The sequence below is a fragment of the Falco naumanni genome, chromosome 8, assembly GCF_017639655.2.
Source record: "Falco naumanni isolate bFalNau1 chromosome 8, bFalNau1.pat, whole genome shotgun sequence".
NCBI lineage: Eukaryota > Metazoa > Chordata > Aves > Falconiformes > Falconidae > Falco > Falco naumanni.
The window spans coordinates 43,020,314-43,042,548 of NC_054061.1; the positions used below are offsets into that span (position 1 = coordinate 43,020,314).

General features: G+C 37.0%; 1 protein-coding gene across 1 annotated transcript in view; it reads right to left on the reverse strand.

The window, feature by feature from the left end:
* LOC121092834 (sodium channel protein type 2 subunit alpha-like) overlaps positions 1–22,235 on the reverse strand; it is a 77,829-nt gene that overhangs the window by 49,833 nt on the left and 5,761 nt on the right. The window contains exon 2 of the mRNA XM_040604436.1: positions 1,129–1,444. Within this exon, the coding sequence (XP_040460370.1) occupies positions 1,129–1,401 (273 nt within the window). The 5' untranslated portion in view covers positions 1,402–1,444. The remainder of the gene's footprint in view (positions 1–1,128; positions 1,445–22,235) is intronic.

Here is a 22,235-nt window from a genome sequence, read left to right on the forward strand (position 1 = left end):
AAGTCACATTGCAGTACACATATATAAATCTAGATTTTGTCTTCAAATCTGTATGGGGTTGTACCACAGACCCAATACTGAAACACAAAGTACACAGCTTTAGTCTTTACACTCAGTCCCACGGGAGAAGTGAATAAGGCTACTCACATGAATGTTATTTTTATGCTGTTTTGCTAAACTGACACTGATCCACAAATCCTCTTTTTTATTTCTGGGAAAATTTTGAATCCACACAGATGTAAAGTGATTATAAAAGCCATGATGCAGACACTTTCAAGAATATCGTTGCTCTGCGACATACTGTTATTGAAGGCATACGACCACAAATTCTCCTACCAGAGCACTGTCTTCATGTTTGTCATGGGGTAGTGAAAGGAGTGATTACTTGCTGTGGAATTGGTATTAAAATAAATCATCCTGATTTTTAAAATTATCAGGAAAAACGTAACTGGCCAGAAAAATCAAATCCTCCCCATGAGACTCAGAACAGTTCCAGTGGTCCTGAAGCAAACTCTAGCATAAAGAACTCACATCTGTAAGTGACAAGCTGTTACCAGTACACTGAAACCACATCACATTAAGTTGGCAATATGTGATAATAATATTTTCTTTTTTTACTTATGTCCCTCCCTAGTCAAACACAGTTTAACATTTAATTTTTTGTAAAACAAGTATTGCCATGAGATTTCAAGGACTATTCGACAGTTGATTGTTTCAGCATACGACTGAATGAGCACTTTGTCCAAAGAGCACCCTACTAAACTAGATCTCAGGTATTGTCTGTATTTCCTGGAGACCCCAGGAACGGAGTAGCCAGTCAGAGAGGAAGTTTTCAAATGCTTCTGTATTCAATCAGATTTGAAGCAATTAAAAGACTTCTAATGCAAAATCCACTAACTCAAAATAAGATCATAAGGAAATCTTAAGACATTAAAAGCTCTTTTTTTAAAAAAGCAACTTAAGCAGAAGAGTTACAGCCTTATTTATAGTGTATTCAAAATAATTAACATGTCATCACATACTGTGTAATACTTTCTACCATGGCTTCTGACTACCTCCACACCAGAGCATTTATCACTTTATAGTTCAACAGGAGTGTTCTAAATACACTCAATATAAACCACTTACTTTTTTATTGATATAATATGGATCCAGGTCCTCCAGGGGCTCAGAGACCATTCCCGGAGGGATATCACCATAAATAAATGGCAGTGTCTTTCCTGCCTCTAAGTCATTCCTTGGCTTTGGGTGATCTTCTTCATGACCACCATCATCTTTATGCTCGTCTTTGTCACAATGAGATGCTTCATCAGCAATACGTTTTTCAATAGCTGCAAGAGATTCTTTGGTGAAATAGAAGAAGCTGTCACATCCTGGTGGTACCAGCATTGCCTGTGCCATCTTTTCATTCTGCAGACTCTAAATGCTCTTGTGCAAGAAGATCCTAGGAGAACATGAGATAAAGTAAGAAATGTGTTAAACACAGCTATGTACTGCAATCAATGGTTACAACTTCTAACATATGGATTTATACATCAAGTTGGCACAGTACCTAAAAAACCCTGCAACTTACAAAAGTAGAAGAAAAAACCACGTCCTTTCTACTACTGTTTCATTTCTGATGGCAACACTACTCCATCTGGTGGCTTACACTATGTTTGCTAAATTAACATTAATATTATACTATTAGACAGGTACTACATAAACACATTCTATATTTAAAGCCATAGGCACAAGCAGAAAGTAATTGGGCTGAATTTTAGTCTGTTGCTTTTTGAGTTTCCTGACTTGCATCTTCATGATTTTTAATTTTAACTTTGGTGGTGCTGTGCTCCATAACTAAGAAACTTACAATGGGTGAAGGGGTTTAGATTTATACAAAAAACACAGCATACTCTCCCCAAAGTCACAGTACTCTCTCTGAGGCCAAATATACTTTCAAAAGATCTAAAAGGAATAAATTTATTCAATTACAACAAACAATAACAGATCACTTCTTTCTAGGTTTCTACTTCTTACAGTGGGAGTACAGTTAACACTCATGGGCGTGGTATCTTCAGAAAAAAACCAATTTTATGAACAGACAAAATGGAACCCAGTCCTGCTTGCTGACACTAGCAAGCGCCATAGGCTTTGTCAGCCCAGCATTGTGGGGGGCTGAGCTGGGCTGGCTGCCAGGCCCCCAGCCCGCTGCCCTCTCACTTCTGCCCCACAAAAGGAAGTCAGGAGGGGAGAACAAAGTGACAAAGCACACTCCTTGAGATAAAGACAGGGAGATCACTTACCCAATACCACTATGGGCAAAACATATTCAACTTGGGGAACAATAATTTATTGCCAATTAAAAAAGATCTGGAAGGTGAGAAACAAGGACAAAAACCTAAAACAACTTTCCCCCACCTTGCCTCTTTTTTCCAGTCAACTTCACTCCATTTTCAACTCCTATACATCCTCCCCGCCCAAGTGGCACCAGGAGGACGGGGAATATGGGCTGGGGTCCGTTCCTCTGTGCCATTCCCTCCTCCTCATGTCTTCCCCTGCTCCAGCATGGGTCCTTCCCACAGGCTGCAGGGTAAGACTGCTCCAGCATGGGCCCTCCACATGCCACGCGGTTCCTTCAAAGAACATCCACCTGCTCCAGCATGGTGTCCTCCACAGGCCACAGTGCAAGTGTCTGTTCTGGCACGTCCTTCCATGGGCTGCAGGGAAATACCTGCTTCACCACGACCTCAAGGAATCTCTGCTCCAGCGCCTGGAGCCCCTCCTTCTTCCCTGACCTTGGTGTTCACAGAGACGTTTCTCACACTTCTTTCCTCACACTGGCATGTGCTGCTTTGCCCCTTTCTGGATGTGTTTTCCCCACAGGCGCCACCACCATGGCTGAGGGGCTCAGCTGTGCCCAGCGCAGGGCAGCCGCAGCCGCACATCGCAGAGGCCCCTGCAGCCCCTCAGCGGGATGGGTGGTGCCGCAGGCACCCAGTACAGAAATATCATGAGCACTGGTCAGGGTGTTGTGAGGCCTAATTCCCAAAAGGAAAAACCTTGAAGGAGATTAGATGAGTTGCTCCATTTGCTATAGGCTTCTGTCACCACAAATGTCGCTGACAGCCTGCTCCACCCAGGAGATGAGACCTGGCTAAAGATGTACCTTTTTTGTCTGATCACAGTGTGAGCGAGCTTAATAGTAGGGGTGTGCTGGGAGGGGAAAAAAAATGATAATGTACTTTTTCATGAAGTGGAACAGCTCCAAAGTCAAATACATGACACCACGAGTCCCAGAAATCTGTCTCTTCTATGGAAACTTTTAGGTCAACTCAGTGTTAGTTGAGGAAATTTCCTGTTTTTCAACAATTTTCCAGCAGAAACAAAGTTCTCATGGACACAAAACCTAACATTACACAAGCCATCTCTTCCTCAAAACTAGCCAGCTAAGGGTATGCACAGACATCAAATCCCTGCTTCTTCAGTTGAGCTAACAGCTTCTGAGTGCTTAGCAAATAACTCTTTACCACAATAAAAGACACAAAGAACGGGTCTTTGCACAGGCTAGTGAAGAGATGAGAAATTTCCTAATAAATATCTATAGAAATCAGACATTTTACGTGTCAGCCACAAAGCACTTTAGGAAAACACAAAAATATTTTTTCTCTGGAACAGAAAGCCTGAAAATGCCAAGTCTTCCCTTATTCATTAAAAAATTAATAATTTCATCTGTGCAATCTTAATGTGATTCACCATTCTAAAATGAAAGATTTGATTGCTGTTTATGCTTCTCCAGTGAATCCTACTCAGATCCATAGCACCAACGAGCCTGAAGATCTGCCCAGCCACACTTGGACTGAGAACCAGCTGAGTCTCAAAAGGTAAAATTTCATTCAAAAGCTGGATGATATCTGTGGCTCTAAATACCCAGGGAACACGCACCAGCAAAAGGGAAGGCAGATCTGTCTTACAAAGAAGGACACCAGGATCCTGTTCCATAAACTTCATTTTTACCTAAGGGCTAAAGTAAAGTACTGAAAGTATTATTTGGTACCCTAGGTCATCTATTTAGCTTACAACTCTGTTTTCTAGAAACAACAGGTATGTGGGCATGTTTATTATCTGCTTCTTTATTTGTAAGCTGAAAATTCACAAGGGTTTCCCTAGCGTGAGCAGCCATGTCTATCTTTCTTGTTTTTAGTCAAGGAAAGTTCTTATTAGCAGGGGCTTTTTCCTACACTAAGGTGCCAGCAGCATTAAATAACAGGTTTTCCCCCCAAAAAAAGTCCTATATGGTATATTAACAAATACTGTATGTGTTGTAACAGATTCCGAGGACTTCATCTTCTCTGTATTGAGTGATGCAAACTACAATTAATAGATATGCAGCTATATGTAATCAGTCTACACACATTTAGTTATTATCTAAAACAGTTAGATGGTTGCACAAACTCTTTTAGAGCCTGAAGAGACAAGCAAGCAAGACTTTCAGCCATTAGAACAACCTCTACCTTAAATCCAAATAAAACAGGAGCTGTACGCATGGTGCTGTCTTGTTACAGTCATGCTGCCCTTTATGGGCTAAATAGAATACAGGGTTATTCGGCACATCTGCACAACACTGACCAGTCCACCATACCTACAAACAAGTAGGGGCATGCTTGGCAGTCTAAGAAAAAACATAACTTTGTGTTTTGATGACTATCTTCAGAAACAAAATGGGCAGAAACAAACATGTCAACAAAAAGAAAGGGGATACACTTTCAGAGAGTAAGACAAACATTCAGCTAATCCTTCAGAGGATGTTCTCATTACTTGGAAAAATACTTTATAAAACTTTAAAAACAGTTTTCTAGTCAACTTTAGCAATGTAAGAGAAGATGAATATGATGCCTGCAGTAACCATTTGTTAGCAAACATGTTCTTGAAAAATGTCACTGTTATGTCCGTCTATGGTTTTAGGCTAAATTTACTCTTTAGAAGTCTATAACACATAAAACTAAAAGTACATGACTGTCCATTTTATCAAATACCACTACAGCCTTACAGCAGTTTTTCTGAGTTGTTACAGATGTTATCAGAATAAAAAACAATCTTTCCACTTGCATGTTCATATTCCACTGGCTTATTCAGCAAGGCTTAAGTGGTATCCTTAGGGCTGAGATGAACTCCAGTATTTCTCTCCAGAGACACCATATCCAATGACTGCCGCACATATCTCGGTGTTAACATAAAACAGAAAAAAAGTTCTTTTGCAATACGTAACAGGAGTCTCTTCTGTTAATGATTTACCCTAGCAGTCTAATCACAACCCATGCTTGCAAAAAAACTCACACCTATTAAACACATCCTGAGTTACAGTTCAGTGACCATATTTCCTTGTCATGACATTTTTGAAGTACTGCAAATATACAAACTCTGCAGCATTGCGGAGCAAACTGATGCCACTTATATCATTACGACATGGAAATCAGTTTATCCAAGAAAGAAACTGAGTGGAAAAAAAAATATTATGAAGACAGATGGATTGGTTTAATGACTGAGACTTTCTCCCTATCTTTTCCACAATCCTGATAGCTTCTGTATTATGAACTAAGAGGTAATAACAAATCGAATCAGAAAACGAGAAAGAATCCTGAAGAAACAGACTGACACCCTTCCCCTCCGAAAATCCCACAAAGGTCCTTCTACAAGCTTATACACACACACACACACACACAAAATAATCTACCGACACTAAAACCCAAAACCCATGACATATACCCTCCTTTCTCAGCTTGCTATTAAGAAATAAGCTTCTAATCCAGCATGGCTGTATTGTGCATGTAAGCCTGAATGGAGACTCTCTCCATCAAACAGAACAGAAAAAGCAAATTACAGATGAAAGATTACAGACAACTGCTGCATATCACTGACTACCTAGTAGCACAGCGCTACAAGGAAATTCCTTGGTCCAGGAATGAGCCAACAGCAACATGATACTAAAGTAAATATATTCTTATGGAATATGGTTGAATGAGTAATAAAAATTTTCTACATTTTTATACATATTAAAAAGGTATTTCAAAATATCAGAGTCATATTTTTGTTATTTTAGAAACAGTACATCTCTATTACTCCATTTTCTAAGCTTGACATGTAAAGAGATTGCAGCTCCAATATATTCTTGATGAAGTTGTACTAAATCTAATCCTGTATTATTTTACAGGTAGAAATTCAAGGTTTTGAGCTTGAAACCACTGGCTAAAAAAGAGAAGCATGAAAGTATTGTTTGCATTTTCTATAGGAAAGTACAAAATGCTTATTTTAACATTTAAAAAAAAAAGTAATGGTCAGGGTTAGACCCAAACCATAAAACAAACCACCCTCAATAAAGAGGATATAGTCTATCCATCTTCATATTTTTCAGAGTCAGAAACAACACATCTGCTCTTACTACTCTATATTCTATAAGATAATGATGAATTTTTAAAATACTGTTTTCAGTGTTCTCTGTACTATGGTACATTTCATAGTGCTACCTGAATAACTTGAACAAAGTTTTCAGCACCCTAAAGAAGCCAGGTGAAATTGCTAAGTTCCAATAACCATATAAGTCTCATGTGTAAAATAAATTAAAAAGAAGTTACTACTGTGACAGTCAGGTGAAGATGTACATTGAAATTCAGTTCGGCAAATTGAGTTTGATGAGTCACAAGCAAATCTACATACATTTTCTTTGTTATGCTCTTTTTTTGCAATGTGTTTATATAAAAGCATATGGCTTTTTTTCAGGGATAATTAATTTTACTATATAAATTAATACATATTATTAACTAGTATATTGTCATATTCAATGATGCAACCTTCAGACTTACAGTTTCTACAGAAAATGAGCTGGCTTTATCCCTGTTACTTCAATATTACTATTCTGCGATCGTGTGCAGAACATGAAGCAGCTATAATACAAATCCAGAGAGTTGTTACAAAAATGGGTTAATCTAAAAAGCATCTGTTCTGATCAACAGTTAAAAATCTAGTATTCGTCCTTCTCCTCTCGATTTCCTGTGTAGATGCTAACAGCACATGCACTGTTTGTCCACTTACAATGCTAAACATCAATAAGAACTAAAACATTTCTGAATTATTGATTGCTCTGAGCCTGAATAAATTAGACTTATGGTACATTTCACCCCTGATGCTTCTCGGCAAGAGACTGTGGCAATACAATAACACTAAGAGGGACAACTAATTTTTAACAAAATATTTTGCCATGTCCTTCACTTACAATTTGCTTCTTGCTCTATGGCTTGCTCATGAAAATAATTTTAAAGACTAAAACAAATGCCTGCGGAAGACTGACAAATTTCTGTTTGGTTCTAGGGATTAAACTTCTTATATGCAACTCACTCTACATGACCTATATTTTGTCCAAAATTATTCCCAAATAGTTGTTTTCAGTTCAGTAACCTCTGATTTCAGTGTATGAATTTATAGTAATACTCAGAAGATATTTGAAAAATATTAAATGAAAGAAAATTATTTAAAAGGTAGAGAATGTTACAGTTGAACTTAAAAAAGACAATCCTCCAATACAAGTCCATTTACAGAATCTGCAACCACTTAGGCAAACTGATCTGCCTCTTTCTTTTATACCAGAAAATGTATTCATCAAGTGCAGATCCAGGAAATTCAGTCCTCACAAACAAGCAATCCAATCACAGATATATCAAACAGAAAATCTGGAACAGAGCCAAAACATAGCAAATACAAAACTGTGAATTTTTTTTATTGCTGGCAATGCAATGGAAACCAGTGAAAAATATGTTCTATATTTTCAGAAATGTGATGTGCACATTTTTATTCTAGCAAGTATGATATTTCTGTCATTCACATGACTGGCTACTATGACATTTTTCCAGACCACAGAAATACATCTCAAAATTTCAAGATCCTACTTCTAGTTAGGTCTGCATAAGTCACGTGGACAGGTCCCTGGATAATAATCTTAATTTAAAGTTTCCTTTAACCGTTAATTTCTTTTACAATCTGAAGACAAGTTTATATCAGATTTGCTCCTACACTAAGACTATTCTTCACTTCAATAGCCCATCAGACACTGGTGCTTCCACTTTCATGTATTTCCTGAAAAAATGCTCATCTCTTAAATATTCATCTAGTGATATTAATTCAGTGAACCTTTTCTTTGAGGCAAAGAAATTATATCAGTCACTGAAACTTATTTTTACTTTTTTTGTGTTTATGTCACTTGATGGGACTGATTTGCTTTTGTAAATCCTGGTGTTCAGTCTTGCAAGGTTTCATTATCAGTGTGTTGGGTTCTTTTTCTCCTCACTTCTCCAGATTCCTCCTTCAATTTGATGCTGTATTTATATGTCATGAAGCCAGTTTATGACAAGACAAGACTTCAGGCAGTTTCCAACACAAAGTGCTGGTAATGTGTGCTGAGTGACCCTTACTCCAAAACACTTGTCTTTTATGACACCAGAGATGATGACATCAAGTTAATTACACGATGACCTTTATGATTATAAGATCGACAATTTTTCTACATAAATTCGTAGCAAAGACAACATTAAAGCTTTTAAATACTATTTCTATCTGCAGATTTAAATGAGCACGCATCTAACTCCTTGTTTTGATGCTTAAAAGAAAAAAAGAAAAACTAACTATCTCCACAGCTACCACATTGTAACTATTGTAGCTGCTTAGAGATTAAGCTATGAAACAATACTCTTTTATATGGAGTTTCAAATAATCACGGTATTTGCACAGTGTTTAGTTTCCTTGTATTCATTAGCTGAAAGAGTATGAAAGAAGGGCAATCATCATACAGGATAAATTTATTTCTTTCGCACAAAGTACTTACTACCTAATAATTGTGCTTAGTTACAAATCTGAATACACCACTTCAACTCACTTTAGCTATAGGAACTCTTTAGGATGTAACTGCCAGATTCCACAAACAAAACCCCAAAATGTATTTTATCCAGAAATCATATACTTGATCCTATATCATTTAAACCCTCTAAAGCTTTTGTACCAAGAGAAGTTAGTGAAAAAGAACTTTTATTCTTGTGAAACAGAGAAAATTTTAGAAAAGGCAAGTTTAGTAGGATGTTTAAAAAGAAATTGAAAACAGTTCTCCAGAAGGGTGCCCGTTTCCTTAAGCATTCAAATTTAAAGAAAGAAATAAAAATGTTTAAAGAAAGACAAAACACTGACAAATATATATTTTTTTTTTCAGAACTACATAATCTGGCCTCACAGAATAAGACCTCAAAAGTACAAGAAAAACAAGAATGGAAATGACAACATTGCAAGTTACTTTACAGAGTTAGATTTCTCTTACACTACTGATTTGCTGCAGTGATTCCAAGAAGTCAATAAACACTTTCAGAAAAGAAGAAAGTACTACAGTACTTATAGATTAATTTTTCAGAAGCTCTCTGGCTCAGATTTCAGCTTTGCTGAACAAATGCCAGCTGAAAAAGAAAAGCACGTATTCCTGAAATGAAATTGTGAAGAAAAAAATTGCCACAATAGGCAGAAGTCTTGCTTTAAAATGTTCTCCCTACAAAAAATCCAGACATTTATGAAATTCTTACAGATTGCAGTCATGGCATTATCATCAGCACATCTGGCACTTCACGTTTTATTGCATAATGCAATTTTTAGAATGAGTAAAAAAAACCAAAATATTTTTGCTTGAAAAGAATATTTTTCAAGCAATACTCTTTTTTGTGTGTGTGTGAAATAGAAGTAAATAAAAATTAGTTTGGGGGTTGGTTTTTTTTTTTCAGATGGGATCCTGACAAAGCTGTGCAGCCCTTAGCAGGACTCATACACAGAGTAAGAGCTTAATATTCACCTATATGTACAAGGAAATCGAGGAATTGCACTTTAGAAATAGGAAAAATGTTTCTTTCAAGTTCACAAGTTCATTTATTATCCGGAAGTACATAACAACAAATTTAAGACCCAGAATTTGGTCTGAAGTTCTTAAGGATTCTTATTTAGCATATATATGATAATGAAAGATTTTAAAATAATACCCAAAACTGATGATGCTGATCCTTCTTGCATAATGGACCATTTATTGGAAGCTGCTCAGCTACTCTGCTTTTACGCACAGCAGAAGAATAAACATAATTGTATACAGCATTATGTTACATGACTAATGTTAAATGAGTTTTTTCCAAAGCCACTCTCAATTTCCATTAACATATGAAGGAGATAAAACATAATTGAGGTTTTTTTTTTTCAAAATGGTTAAGGTCTCCCACACAGTCTTTCTTATCAAGAGCAAACATTAATAAACTGAATTTGGAAATTACAAACTTGGAGACAGCAAGCAACATTTCGTTTCTGAATTAATGGGAGAATGACAACTTTCACAAGAAGTGAATTTGCTTTGTATTACAGTTGCATATAAATGAGGATAATGTAATTTTAACGTATTAAGTTATGTGTTTCAAGGACATGTTAAATGAAAAGCAGAGGCATTTTTCCATGCATAAAATGCAAACTTCCTACAAAATAAAATGCACATGCAGACAAGATACATAACATTTGGCGTAACATCTGCATTTTGTTGCAAAAAGTCTCAATGCAAAACCACAGCCATGACACTTCTCTGTGTTAAATATTCTCATGTTTGCATTCAAAATCTAAGATAGTTTTAAGCTTGTGGTAAACTGTAGTGTGGTCAGACATCTTTTTCACTATTGTTTTGTATAATGAAAACCAAAAGAAAAAAAACACACCAAACCAAACAACAAACCACAGCTACTCTACCATTCCTACATCCAGCACTACATTACAGGAGAAAGTATCAGTTAAATCTCCCAAAATTCAGGGCTATGAATAAAGGCAATGGACTGAAAACACTCTAAGACTGACGCATTAACAAGTCAGAGGGTCTTCCCAAAAAATGAAAAAACCTGAGCATCAGAAATCTCTAGGCATCCATCAACCTTAGAGTAAATTATCATCTTTAACAAAGTCACATAGAGAAACCCGGTGTTATACTGCAGCCAAAGTCAACCGGTCACTCAAACCACAGTTCTGAAATACCTCCACTTCATTGAGAGCTTTAGTTCTAGGGAAGTTATCTACAAACAGCAGTATCCGAAATAACAAAGCTAATGATTGCTGCATCCAAACTATTATTACACAAGAGGTTTGTGACTTCCCACTTACAGATATTATTTCCCCTGAAACAGGTCACTTCTTCAGATTACCCATACTCTGCTTTCCTTGAGAGGCCCAAACAGAATTTCTTGCCTCCAGCAGCTGTAACGTCGTATCTATGTAATGCAAGCAAGCAAGGAATTAATTACCTTTCTAAGCAAATATACGATCTACCTAAATGTTTAAATTACTTGAACTCCTAAATGAGTCTCCTCAAGAGTAAAAAACTCAACATTAAGTAAATTTAGGAGGAGGAGTTAGGTCCCACTGCACATTATGTCAGCAAACATCGTAGTGAGTGGACAGAGGTGAACCTACCTCTATTATCTACATTGACTCCTTTAAAAAAAGGGGCATTTCAAGTTAATTCATATGATACACTAGTCTAACTAAAGCCTGGCAAGACCATTACATCAAACATAGGCTAAGTTTTCAACAACCTATTTTGTTGATAAACTTTAGTTTTTCCTTGTTATACAGTTGTACTGCTAACAGCCATGTCCTCTTATGGTCAAATATATTTTTCCAATAATCATCAAAAATTTATTGGGGTCCACAGAGTCGACTAAAATGACAATACGGCTTTTCTTGGTTTTGTTTATAAAACACACTCCTCACATTGCTAGCAGCGTACTATCACCATACTAATACCTACAGAGCTCTGTCCATAGCCCTGGAAGACAATCTAAATTTGCTGATTGGTCATTCTTATCAGTCATTAGATAACAAGACATTACACAGGAAGAGCTGGAATAGAGGCAAAATATTTCAGATTAATTACTTATTCCATAGAAAGAATTCTTGAGGGTGTATGGCTGAGCCTCTGCATTGGCCCGAGGGAACCCCCATGTCTGACAGAACTGCTGTCAGTAGTTACTAGGATACACCAAGATGAACGTCTGGATTTTTGAAGGCAACTCACTGGATTTTGTGAAATTCAGGTTTTTTAGGAAGAAGGATAATTCTTGGAATCAGTCACAGCTACAAAAGACAAAAAACATTTACTGAAAAAAATAACATGTGCCAAGCTTTGGACAGAAAGATTATACCACCCAACAATGACTTCAGATTCAGTTTTCTCTCAGAAAAACAAATAGAGAATCCTCCCTTTAAAGATATTTTCACTGCAAGTTAAAGGATTTAAGGCTAGGAGGAAGGAAACAAATTGAGAGTTTCTTTCATCTTTGTATAGCTAGGTGCCGGAATGTTCACAGTGAATCCACTGCTGATCCATTATAATATACCCTCGATGTTCATTTAACTATCGAAACTGCCTCAGCAGCAAATCACAACTGCTCCACAATTTGTTCAAACCTCATAATTTAGTATTAATGAATTATTAATTCAGTATTAAATAAATTACATGTACACAATATTACAAAGTTCATAAGCACTGCACACAGCAAAGAAACTGCACACATCCACGTACATAGGATTTTTCATTAATTTGGCTCCTACAAGCATGAAATCAGTCATATGTTGAACCACGTAGATCACAATGCTCCATGTAAATAATTCTAAGTTTGTACATGCTACTCAGACATTGCAGAAACATTCCAAACGTTTTATTTCAACTTAGGCAAGTGTAGCACTTGCTGTAAGTTTTTTAGACTTTAGACTGTTACATGGTTCAGTTTTGTTACGATTGTTGCAATAACTACTGTAAAACTGATTTAAAAATAAAATTATCTTGAATGACTTACCTCTATCAGATTAAAGTCAATGTAAAAAAAAAAAAAGTCAGTCCCTCTGACTGACTGTACCAACACCATTTTTACATCAATGAAACTTTCATTAAAGCAGAAAGTATTATTGTGAATTATGATCAATTTCATGAAAGTTAGAAGAAAATAACTGTATTTGGCTTTTCCAGACAAGGAACATGTATGGCATGTCTGAAGTAGAGAATTAGTTTATTTCAACTGCAGCTAGAGGGGAAAAAAAAAAAAAAAGGTCAATTTCTGGGGGATTTTGGTATTGTATTTATAACCAGTTATGTAAAATAAAATTACAGAAATCAGGGGGAAAAAATATTTTGGGAGGCACCTTTGGAAGTCAGATAGTCCAAACTCCAGCTCAAAACGAGGCTAAAGTTACTTACCTTATATCACCTACACTAAGAACTCAGTAAGTTCAAGGGGTCTGTTTCAGGTTGCTTCCCCATGCTCCTCCACTGGGTCTTTCCAGGCTCTCTCAAGGTGCCTTAGTGAATTCACCCACCACTCTCCAACCTACTCCTCATACAAGCCCAGGCTTCTTTTACCAGCTCTTTATTAGCCCTCAGCATCATCTGCCCCTTCAGCCTTCTGGCTTGTGTTCTACCAGGTGGAGCTCTGGAATATTTGCTGCAGGTTTGTGCTGGTCTGTTATCAAACCCTCCTTTCTATTTTTCTGCTTAAGTATGAGCCATCACTAACACAAGTCACCACTGCAAAGCAACAGCAATAAATAATGTCAAACCAGCTCAGCACACAAGAAACTGCAGCTGGAAGCTTCTCTCCTGAAAAGCAAAAACGAATTAAGAACTGAAAGAGAATGACTTCTTTAAGCTACCTCAAATCAAGGTTTAAAAAACAGAAAACTTTTTATATTAGGAAAGTATCTTGAATAATAATAATTAAAACCAAAACAAAACAACAGAGAAAATGTAACAAAACCTAACAAGATACAAGTTAATAATATACTGTAGAACCCAAACCTATGTTTCACTGGATTTGAAACAGTAAAAAATAACATTCTCAAATTCTCAAAATGTACACGGACCCTGGTTTTTATCAATCTGAAAGCTCAAAACATTATTGCTTCCTTTAGGCCACAGCAGCAAAGCAAATGTCTGCCTATAATACAAAACACATTCTTCCATTAACTGAAAACTACTACAATCCTGAAGCAACCTTTAAGTTTATTTGCTGTTATAGATAACATTATTATGGCATAATAAATGCAATGGGATATTCTTTTTTTAGGTGTTTCTAATTATTATTTTAAAAATCAGTAATTTTTTTGCACTTGGATTTTCCATGTAGTAAATGAGTTCTGTAAAATCATCAGAGAGCATAACTGAACAGACATAAAATTTGAAAGATTTTAGAATACAAATGTGCTTTGTTAGTGCTTTGTCATGAGCTTTATAGCTTGCAAACACCAATTGCATCAGGTTTTCTCCCACAAACACTGGAAAAGAATAAGGTAGTTTTTTTCTTTTTGCAAATGAGAATACAGAAAAGCAACTCCCTCCCCACAGCCCCAAGTAAATATACAGAAGGTGAAAACTGGCTACTGAATGTAAAAGACATAAAGCAAGGAGTACAGCCAGACCTCTTTCAATTCCTCATTCTGGCCAGACAGGCTCCCTATGCCTCATTTAATGGGCTCATTAGTGTAATCTGAGTCTACTTTTTGTGCCTGTCTAATTTCTTAGTGAGGCTCAGCTGCTGTTCTGCAAATGGATGCAGGCTGGGAGTGATCAGTAAAACCTGGCTCTGGTTAGAGTGATACAGAAGCAAAATTTCCAAATCCATTCAATGTCTTTGTGGAAACACCCTGAAAATGGAAAATTGCATCAGCATCCATCATTGCAGAGTTATATGGCAGGAAGTTCTTGAAAAGGTTCACCTGTCAGATGCAAAAAGGATTTAGCACCTCCAGTATATTATCGAATTTTTATACATATCAGAAAAAAACTGTTTACTCATGGCATCCATTAAAAAGCCACAGAAGCAGAATAAGCCTGTAAAATTGAGAGTTCAATACCAATTAATCCTTTCAGTTCAACAGTCTAAAATGCAGTGCTGTGCTGCTACAAGAAATACTGAGGCTGTCAACCACATCGGCAAAGTTCACTATATACTTCCCAGTGAACATGAGAGCATGAGAAGGAATGAGAAAATATGCTAAAATACTTACAAACCATGATGGGAAGTCACAGGAGATAAAGACCAAAGAAGACATGTAAGAGAAACAATTTTCATGACAAAGTCTTGCTAACCTACTTCCAGCTAAAACTTCTGTCCACAGTAACAAGACATTTTGGAGTGACACTAATGCCACTGTTCATACTGCATCCCATCCCTACACAGAAAACTTGACTTTCTAAATATTTGAATCTGCACTAAAAAAGAACAACCGAACATAGCATACTTCAACAGTTCCATATTCAGTTCTTCAGAGAGGAGTGCCTTAATAGCTGTGATCCCTAAGTAAAGCCCGAACGCAGGAGCTGGATGGATTGCTATTGAAGATGCCTATTTTCCCTACATCCCTCCTGGAGGCACCTGAGTTAGGGGAACAGAACAGTGATTGCCACCAAAACCTGCAGAATCTGGACAACATGGGATCTTAGAAAACCTCCTTTATCTGGCAATCTCAATTACCCTTTTTCTTTCCCTTTACCCACTAAGGTAGTATAAAGTCTGTTTATATAAAGTGCACCCCTAAATAAACAGGCATGAGTAGATGTATGATTCTATGTATTTATGAAACAAGGAAATACAAGTATTATTCATTTCCTAAGCTTGTAAAGCAGTTCATACCAAAACCGCCCAATAGTAAGAGCATTAGACAAACACAGATGTGCCTGCTAATCTGTTAATAAAAAGATCTTGTTTTGGCCACAGTTAAAAATTTTTAATTCACATTTAAGCCTTAACACAACCTAGGCTTTAAAGTTTCTGAGATTTTTGTGACAATGGTAAAAGAACATTATCATAGAACCATAGAATCATTTAAGCTGGAAAAAGACCTTTAAGATATCAAGTCCAACCATTAACCCAAGACTGCCAAGTCCATCACTAAACCATGTCCCTAAGTACCACACCTACATTTTTTTCAATGCCTCCAGGGATGGTGATTCCACCATCTCCCTAGGAAGCCTGTTCCAATGCTTGACCATCCTTTCAGCAAAGAAATTTTTCCTAATATCCAAGCTAAACCCTCCCCTGGCACAACTTGAGGCTGTTTCCTCTTGTCCTGTCACTTGTTACCTGGGAGAAGAGACTGACCCCCACCCTGCCTACAACCCCCTTTCAGGCAGATGCAGAGCAATAAGGTCCCCCCTGAGCTTTCTCCTTTCCAGGCTAAACAGCCCCAGTTCCCTTCAGCTGCTCTTCACAAGACTTGTGCTCCAGCCCCTTCACCAGCTCTGCTGCCCTTCTCTGGACACGCTCCAGCACCTCAATGTCCCTCTTGTAGCGAGGGGCCCAAAACTGAACATGGGAATTGAGGTGCAGCCTCACCAGTCAGTGCCAAGTACAAGGGGACAATCACTTCCTTTGTCCTGCTGGCCACACTGTTTCTGATACAAGCCAGGATGCTCTTGGCCACCTTGGCCACCCGGGCACACTGCTGACTCATGTTCAGCCAGCTGTCAACCAGCACCCCCAGGTCCCTTTCCACCAGGCAGCTTTCCAGCCGCTCCTCCCCAAGCCCAAACTGCTGCGTGGGGTTGTTGTGACCCGGGTGCAGGAGACATTTAGACCTAAGTGAGGTATTTAGATTGTTCATTCCAAGATAAAATTGACAGCTAGATTTTTGTCCAGAAACTGCCACCTGGCCTCAGTTATAAATTAGTAAGTGATCAATTATGTAATTTCTTAAATAGAAAATGAAAGTGCTTCCATAGTTTAACAAGAAAACAGATATTCACAGATATATAGGAACATTAATTGACATACAAGAAGCAGGAATTTGCAACAAATCAAGCCTGGAAACTAATTACCAACTCTGAATTAGCAGGTTATTAAGCCAAGTAACTTTTTTAAAAGCCTAAAATATAGGACAAAATGGAATACATGGAATAACTATTTGTAATATTGTAACAGGATTTTTTTAGTTCGAATTTAAATCAGTATTTTGAATCAAAATCTATGGAACACAGCCTTGGACTTTACTAAAAATTTGTATCAAGCTGGAACAGTTGATTAAACTCAGATTTAGATTATTTCTTCTTCTTTCTAAAGTATTTTACTATTATCGATGGCATAAATATTAAAAAAAAATCACAGTTACATTCAACTGCAGTTTTACTGTCAAAAAGCAGTAGGATCTGCAAACAAAAATATAGTAAGTATAAAGGAATGAATCCTGTAATCTCCATATTATGTCCTAACCAATTCAATTAATACAGCACAGAAAAATTAAAGATTCACTTGCATTTGTGTACATTTCTATGAGTTTACAAAAAACACTACTTTTACAAATAAAGATGCTAATGTAAGAATTGTGCCTTCTCTTTGACACTGTAGCTATGGAATATCCACAGGGAAGCCCATTAAGCAAAGGTGCCAGGAGGGAACAGAGAAATCAAAATGTGTTAGAGAGTCAAAGAAATGTCTCCAACTGAAGCAGAAAATATATATATGTTAGCTAAACAGCAACACAGGAACATGCAGAACATCGTAACAGATTACAAACAGAGCAGTTAAAGTGGACAAAATGGACTGAGAGGAAGCACTGATAACTTTTTTCCTCATGCCAAATTTATTGAAAAAAAAAAAAAAGAAGAAAAAACAGGCACCCCCATCATCACTGTTTTTAACCCAAATGTTAACAAAACTACTTCCACTATTATGCCAGTGGCTGAAGGAAAGAGATAGGAAGCATTTCCTTTGGTTTTCCTACACTTTCCAACAGTGGGACCTAGTTCACTACAGAATTCCTTTCTACCACAAGTAAAATACAAAGGGGAAAAAAAGATGTTGAAAGAAACTTGGAAAACAGGTTGCTTGCATTTGAAGGACTAGAAAATGTCATGGTGAGACGAGGATGATAACCACACGTCTCTCTCACAATCAAATAAACCCTGCATTTGTTACACTCCATCTGTTTTGCTCAGTTTTGTTCCGGGATGTAATTCTTTTGAAAAGAAAATTTTTCCCTATGACCACTGAGTTTCTTCTGTAAACAATATTAATTCTCTTAGTCTTTATCAGTCATTTTCAGACATTCATGTGATGGTAAGCCAGAACAACAATGGAACTTCAAGGCAGCTTTGGCAGTAGTTTTCTCTGGGGCTTGAATCCAAAAGCTTTTACATGTTGTGAAGTATTTGTCCTCCCTCATCCCTTTTTCTTCCTGGCTTTCTATTTTACTTGGCTTTATATTGTGAGGCAGCTCTGATTAAAATTTATCTGACAGTAAATCCAGTTGGCAAGAATACAACAAGAAACCTTTCTCAACTTGCACAAAACCATACAAACCCCACATCACTGAAGACTCTAGATGACAGCTGGAAACCCATCTCTCGTGTTTTCATATACTTTTCTTATTCACGTGCTTTTGAAAAATTACTCCTATTCTCGACTGTGTAAACAAGAATTATAGACAAAAATACATTAACTGGATTAGATTAAGTTATTCTTAAACAAAACCCCAAAGTTTAATGCTATCCTTGCACCTGCAGGGGAAACTATGAACAAATAAACAGCTATGCAGTATCCTCTAAAAGAAAACAAAATCTGCTGAATGAAAAAAAGAAATGCAGATCTGAAATAGTAATTCAATTTTATCATTATTTTCTTTCCATTGAAAATGTTTTGTCCTTCACATTTAAATTTATTTTCAAAATCAAGGTTGCGCAGGCTAATACTGATTGCCAGCTGATACATGAATAAGAGGCAGCAGTAAAACACTATACCACATTGGTTTGTTGAAAAATATTTAAATATTGATAGTTACTAATGAAGCATTACTATCGATAATATTAGAATCAAACCAAGGAAGCACATTCTGGAACCAATTTATCTGAATCAGAGTCCAGTTTAAAGGATGTTACTGCTATGTGCAATGAGAAACAACTTTCAGCAATTCAGTAGAAAAGATCCTTGAAGATCAGTGTGAAAAGGATCAGCGTCTATGAGCTATTTAATTATAATCTGTAGACAAAGATAAATGTTCTGGTGCAGTCCATTCTTGTGGTCATTGACAACATAAAAAGAATTATAAAGAATATTTTTTTTCACCTCATACTAGTATGACAAATATCCATATTTTCCTAAACATGCTCAAAAATTCAATGATTAAGACTAAGGGGACTACATTGATAGTTTTACTGAATGAGCTTTTGATAAACTGTGAAATATTCAAAATGTTTGCAATCATTGTATGAGCTTCATGACTACATTAACAAAAAATAATTATCTGCCAAGGTCACACTGTATTATCAGGGTGTGCCACTCGGTAAATGAAAAAAACCATAGAAATGTGCCTGCCAATAATACCTATTCATAAATCAGAGACCCATCTACTGGCTTGGAATTGCCAGTTTCCCCTGCCTTGACCCAGTGACTCCCAACCCTTCTGAAAGCCCACCTGGGCACGTGGCGTGGCTCAACAAGTCAGGCTGGATGGGGTTTGAGCAACCTGATCCAGTGAAAGATGCCCCTGCCTGAATGATGTCCCTGTCTCCAATACAGAGAGGTAAATACCCTTTTGATCATTACAGGCCCCACCTCACACATGTAAAAGCACTTCACAGAGTCCCACTTTTATTAATACAGCATGATAAGCACAGTTTGCTGTGCCAAACTGATTTCCCTGATAGTTACCGGTGTTCATTCGTTATCAAATCTAGAACCGTTAGGAATACTTCCAGAAATAATACCTGTTAATAATTTACTTTGCAGCACAAAGCAGCAGATGAATATGGGCGACCTAGAAGCAGATCTCTGAAAATATACCTACAGCAACAGTAACTAAAAGTACCCTTAAGCACACAGGGGACAGACATTCCACCAATTCTTCCAACTCAGATTGGCAACTGAAAAAGAAGGCTATATCACAACATGCCTTAAAAACCTGATGATTTAGAGGAGCGTAAAGTGATATTACAGGTAAAGAAGCACTGGTAAGATAACAGGTAGCCCATTCCGTGATTATCAAATTCATTCATCATATAATTTCATCGTTTTAAGGGAGGTTCTGGAATCGCCCTAAAGCAAATATGCAACTGAATGAAAGGGTCTCACTATAAAATCTGGAGTAAATGTGGAGTAAAACAAGCACTTTGAAGGCTTTTTTTGTGGCATTTCAAGGAATGAGAAAGGCTTGAGAGGCCTTATCTCCTCCCCAACCTCTACATCAAAGCTGAGAGTGCTGAGGGTAAACTGCGTATAAGCAAAAGCTCTTGGGTGGATTCAAACATGAAATTTAAAGGAAACTATTAGAAATCATCATAATATGCTTTGCTGATGTGAAATACTCTTAAAATAAAATCCTTTTATTATAAACAGCTTTTACAAACTCGTGAAGATTTCAAACAAACACTTCAAAAGGTTCAGCAACACAGTATTTGCTATCATGCATCTTAACATCAAAGTATTGTACTATAGGCTAAAGCTTCCCGTATTGACTACCACTGCTGAATTCATATGGAAGCTTATAACTTTTGTGTGCGGAAGACAATAATGGTGTCAATTTCAGCACAAAAAGTGCCAAAATTCAACCCCACATTTCCCTGCTGCCCCCGTGGATTGAAGTAATTTTTTTAGATGGCCATGTTAAAAAAACCCAACCAAATAAAAACAAAACAACAAAGTGTAGTTTGGCACATGGACTAATCTGTTGTTCCTTGGTGTAGGCACATGAGTTTTCTTCATACACATGCAGTACTATATAGATTCCTAGAAACAAGGGAGTCTTTGCCCCAAAGTGCTACGTCGCTGCAGAAAGCAGTGATTGTCTTGCACAAGCACAATATAATTAGATCAGAATTGTAAGACATTCACAGAAAAGATTTATTAAAAAAGCCCTATATAAAGTGCAGCAGTTGGTTTTAAAAAGTAATTTCCCCTTTTTTATTTAATTCACCACCATTTTCTTTTTCAGGCAAAAAGAAAACATGTTTCAGACCATACCACCAGAGCCACTGTACTTTATCAGCACTGTGGAATGACACTCAGCTTCAAAATGTTCTGTTCCTTCCTCCCACTCATACAGTAGGAATAAATAATTTAATCAAGTATTCATCAGGAGAAGGGAATAGCCTATTAGTCTATGCCTGCATTCCTTCCCCCTCACTTCCTTGCATCTCCTAGAACTCCAGATGAGGTGGGAGTGTATGCCTTTCATTTTATTTGTGTATTTTATAGCTTAGCAGAAAAAACAGCTCTATGAGCTTAAGAAAAAAAACCAAACACAACTCATGAAAATCTTCCATTTCACGCAAAACTTTCTAAGAGTAAAGAACCGATACAAACATCATATTACCTTTTTGGGGAAAGAATGAGAAAATTCACACTGCATAAAAAACCCCCAGAAGAATACTAAACCAATACCACTTTTGGAAAATCAGTTACCAGAGGCTTCTTCAATCCCCCACATTAAACACCCACCTCCTTCTAAAAGATACCTACGAACACACATCCCCACAATGCAAAACCATGAAAAACACAGTTTGCTGGTAAGCACATTTACATTTCTTAAATTACTTACAAAGCACCAAGCTACTATATTTTGACACATTCATCCAAAGATGGGAGGAACATTGCCTTCAACCTGACTGACCAGGGGCAGATTCTGAACAGAAGAATTTAAAGACCATCCTTATTTATTATTTCCATTTGAGCTGGACTAGAATCCTTGAAAAGAACAATTGGAGTAGCAAGTACTGTCCTTTTCAGATGCCAGTGTCCCACTTCTAGAGTTTTAACATAAATGTTTTAACAATATAAAAGCTTGAGAAAAAGAAAAAGACACCAGTGCTACCCTCAAACATACAATACACCTATTTGGCCCTAGAAATTATGGCATTTGCTTCAAAGAATGGGAGTTGATGTTCTGAGGCTTAAAAATGCTTGATGCTATTGGCCTTCTGGTTTATCTGCCTCTGTGATTCAGCTGCCACACTGTCAACTATCTCTCTAAAAAAAACCAGTCGTCACTCCCTCGAGAACTAGAAATTCAATTATCTACTTTTTTCTTACAGTGAAAGCTAATGGTATGGAGGCTGTGGGAAAAAAAAAAAAGTTCAAAAAAAAAATCCCATCAAAACAAACAACAAACCCACAAAAAAACCCAAATCACAAAAAACCACACCCCTGAAACACAAACCCTAAAAAACACTT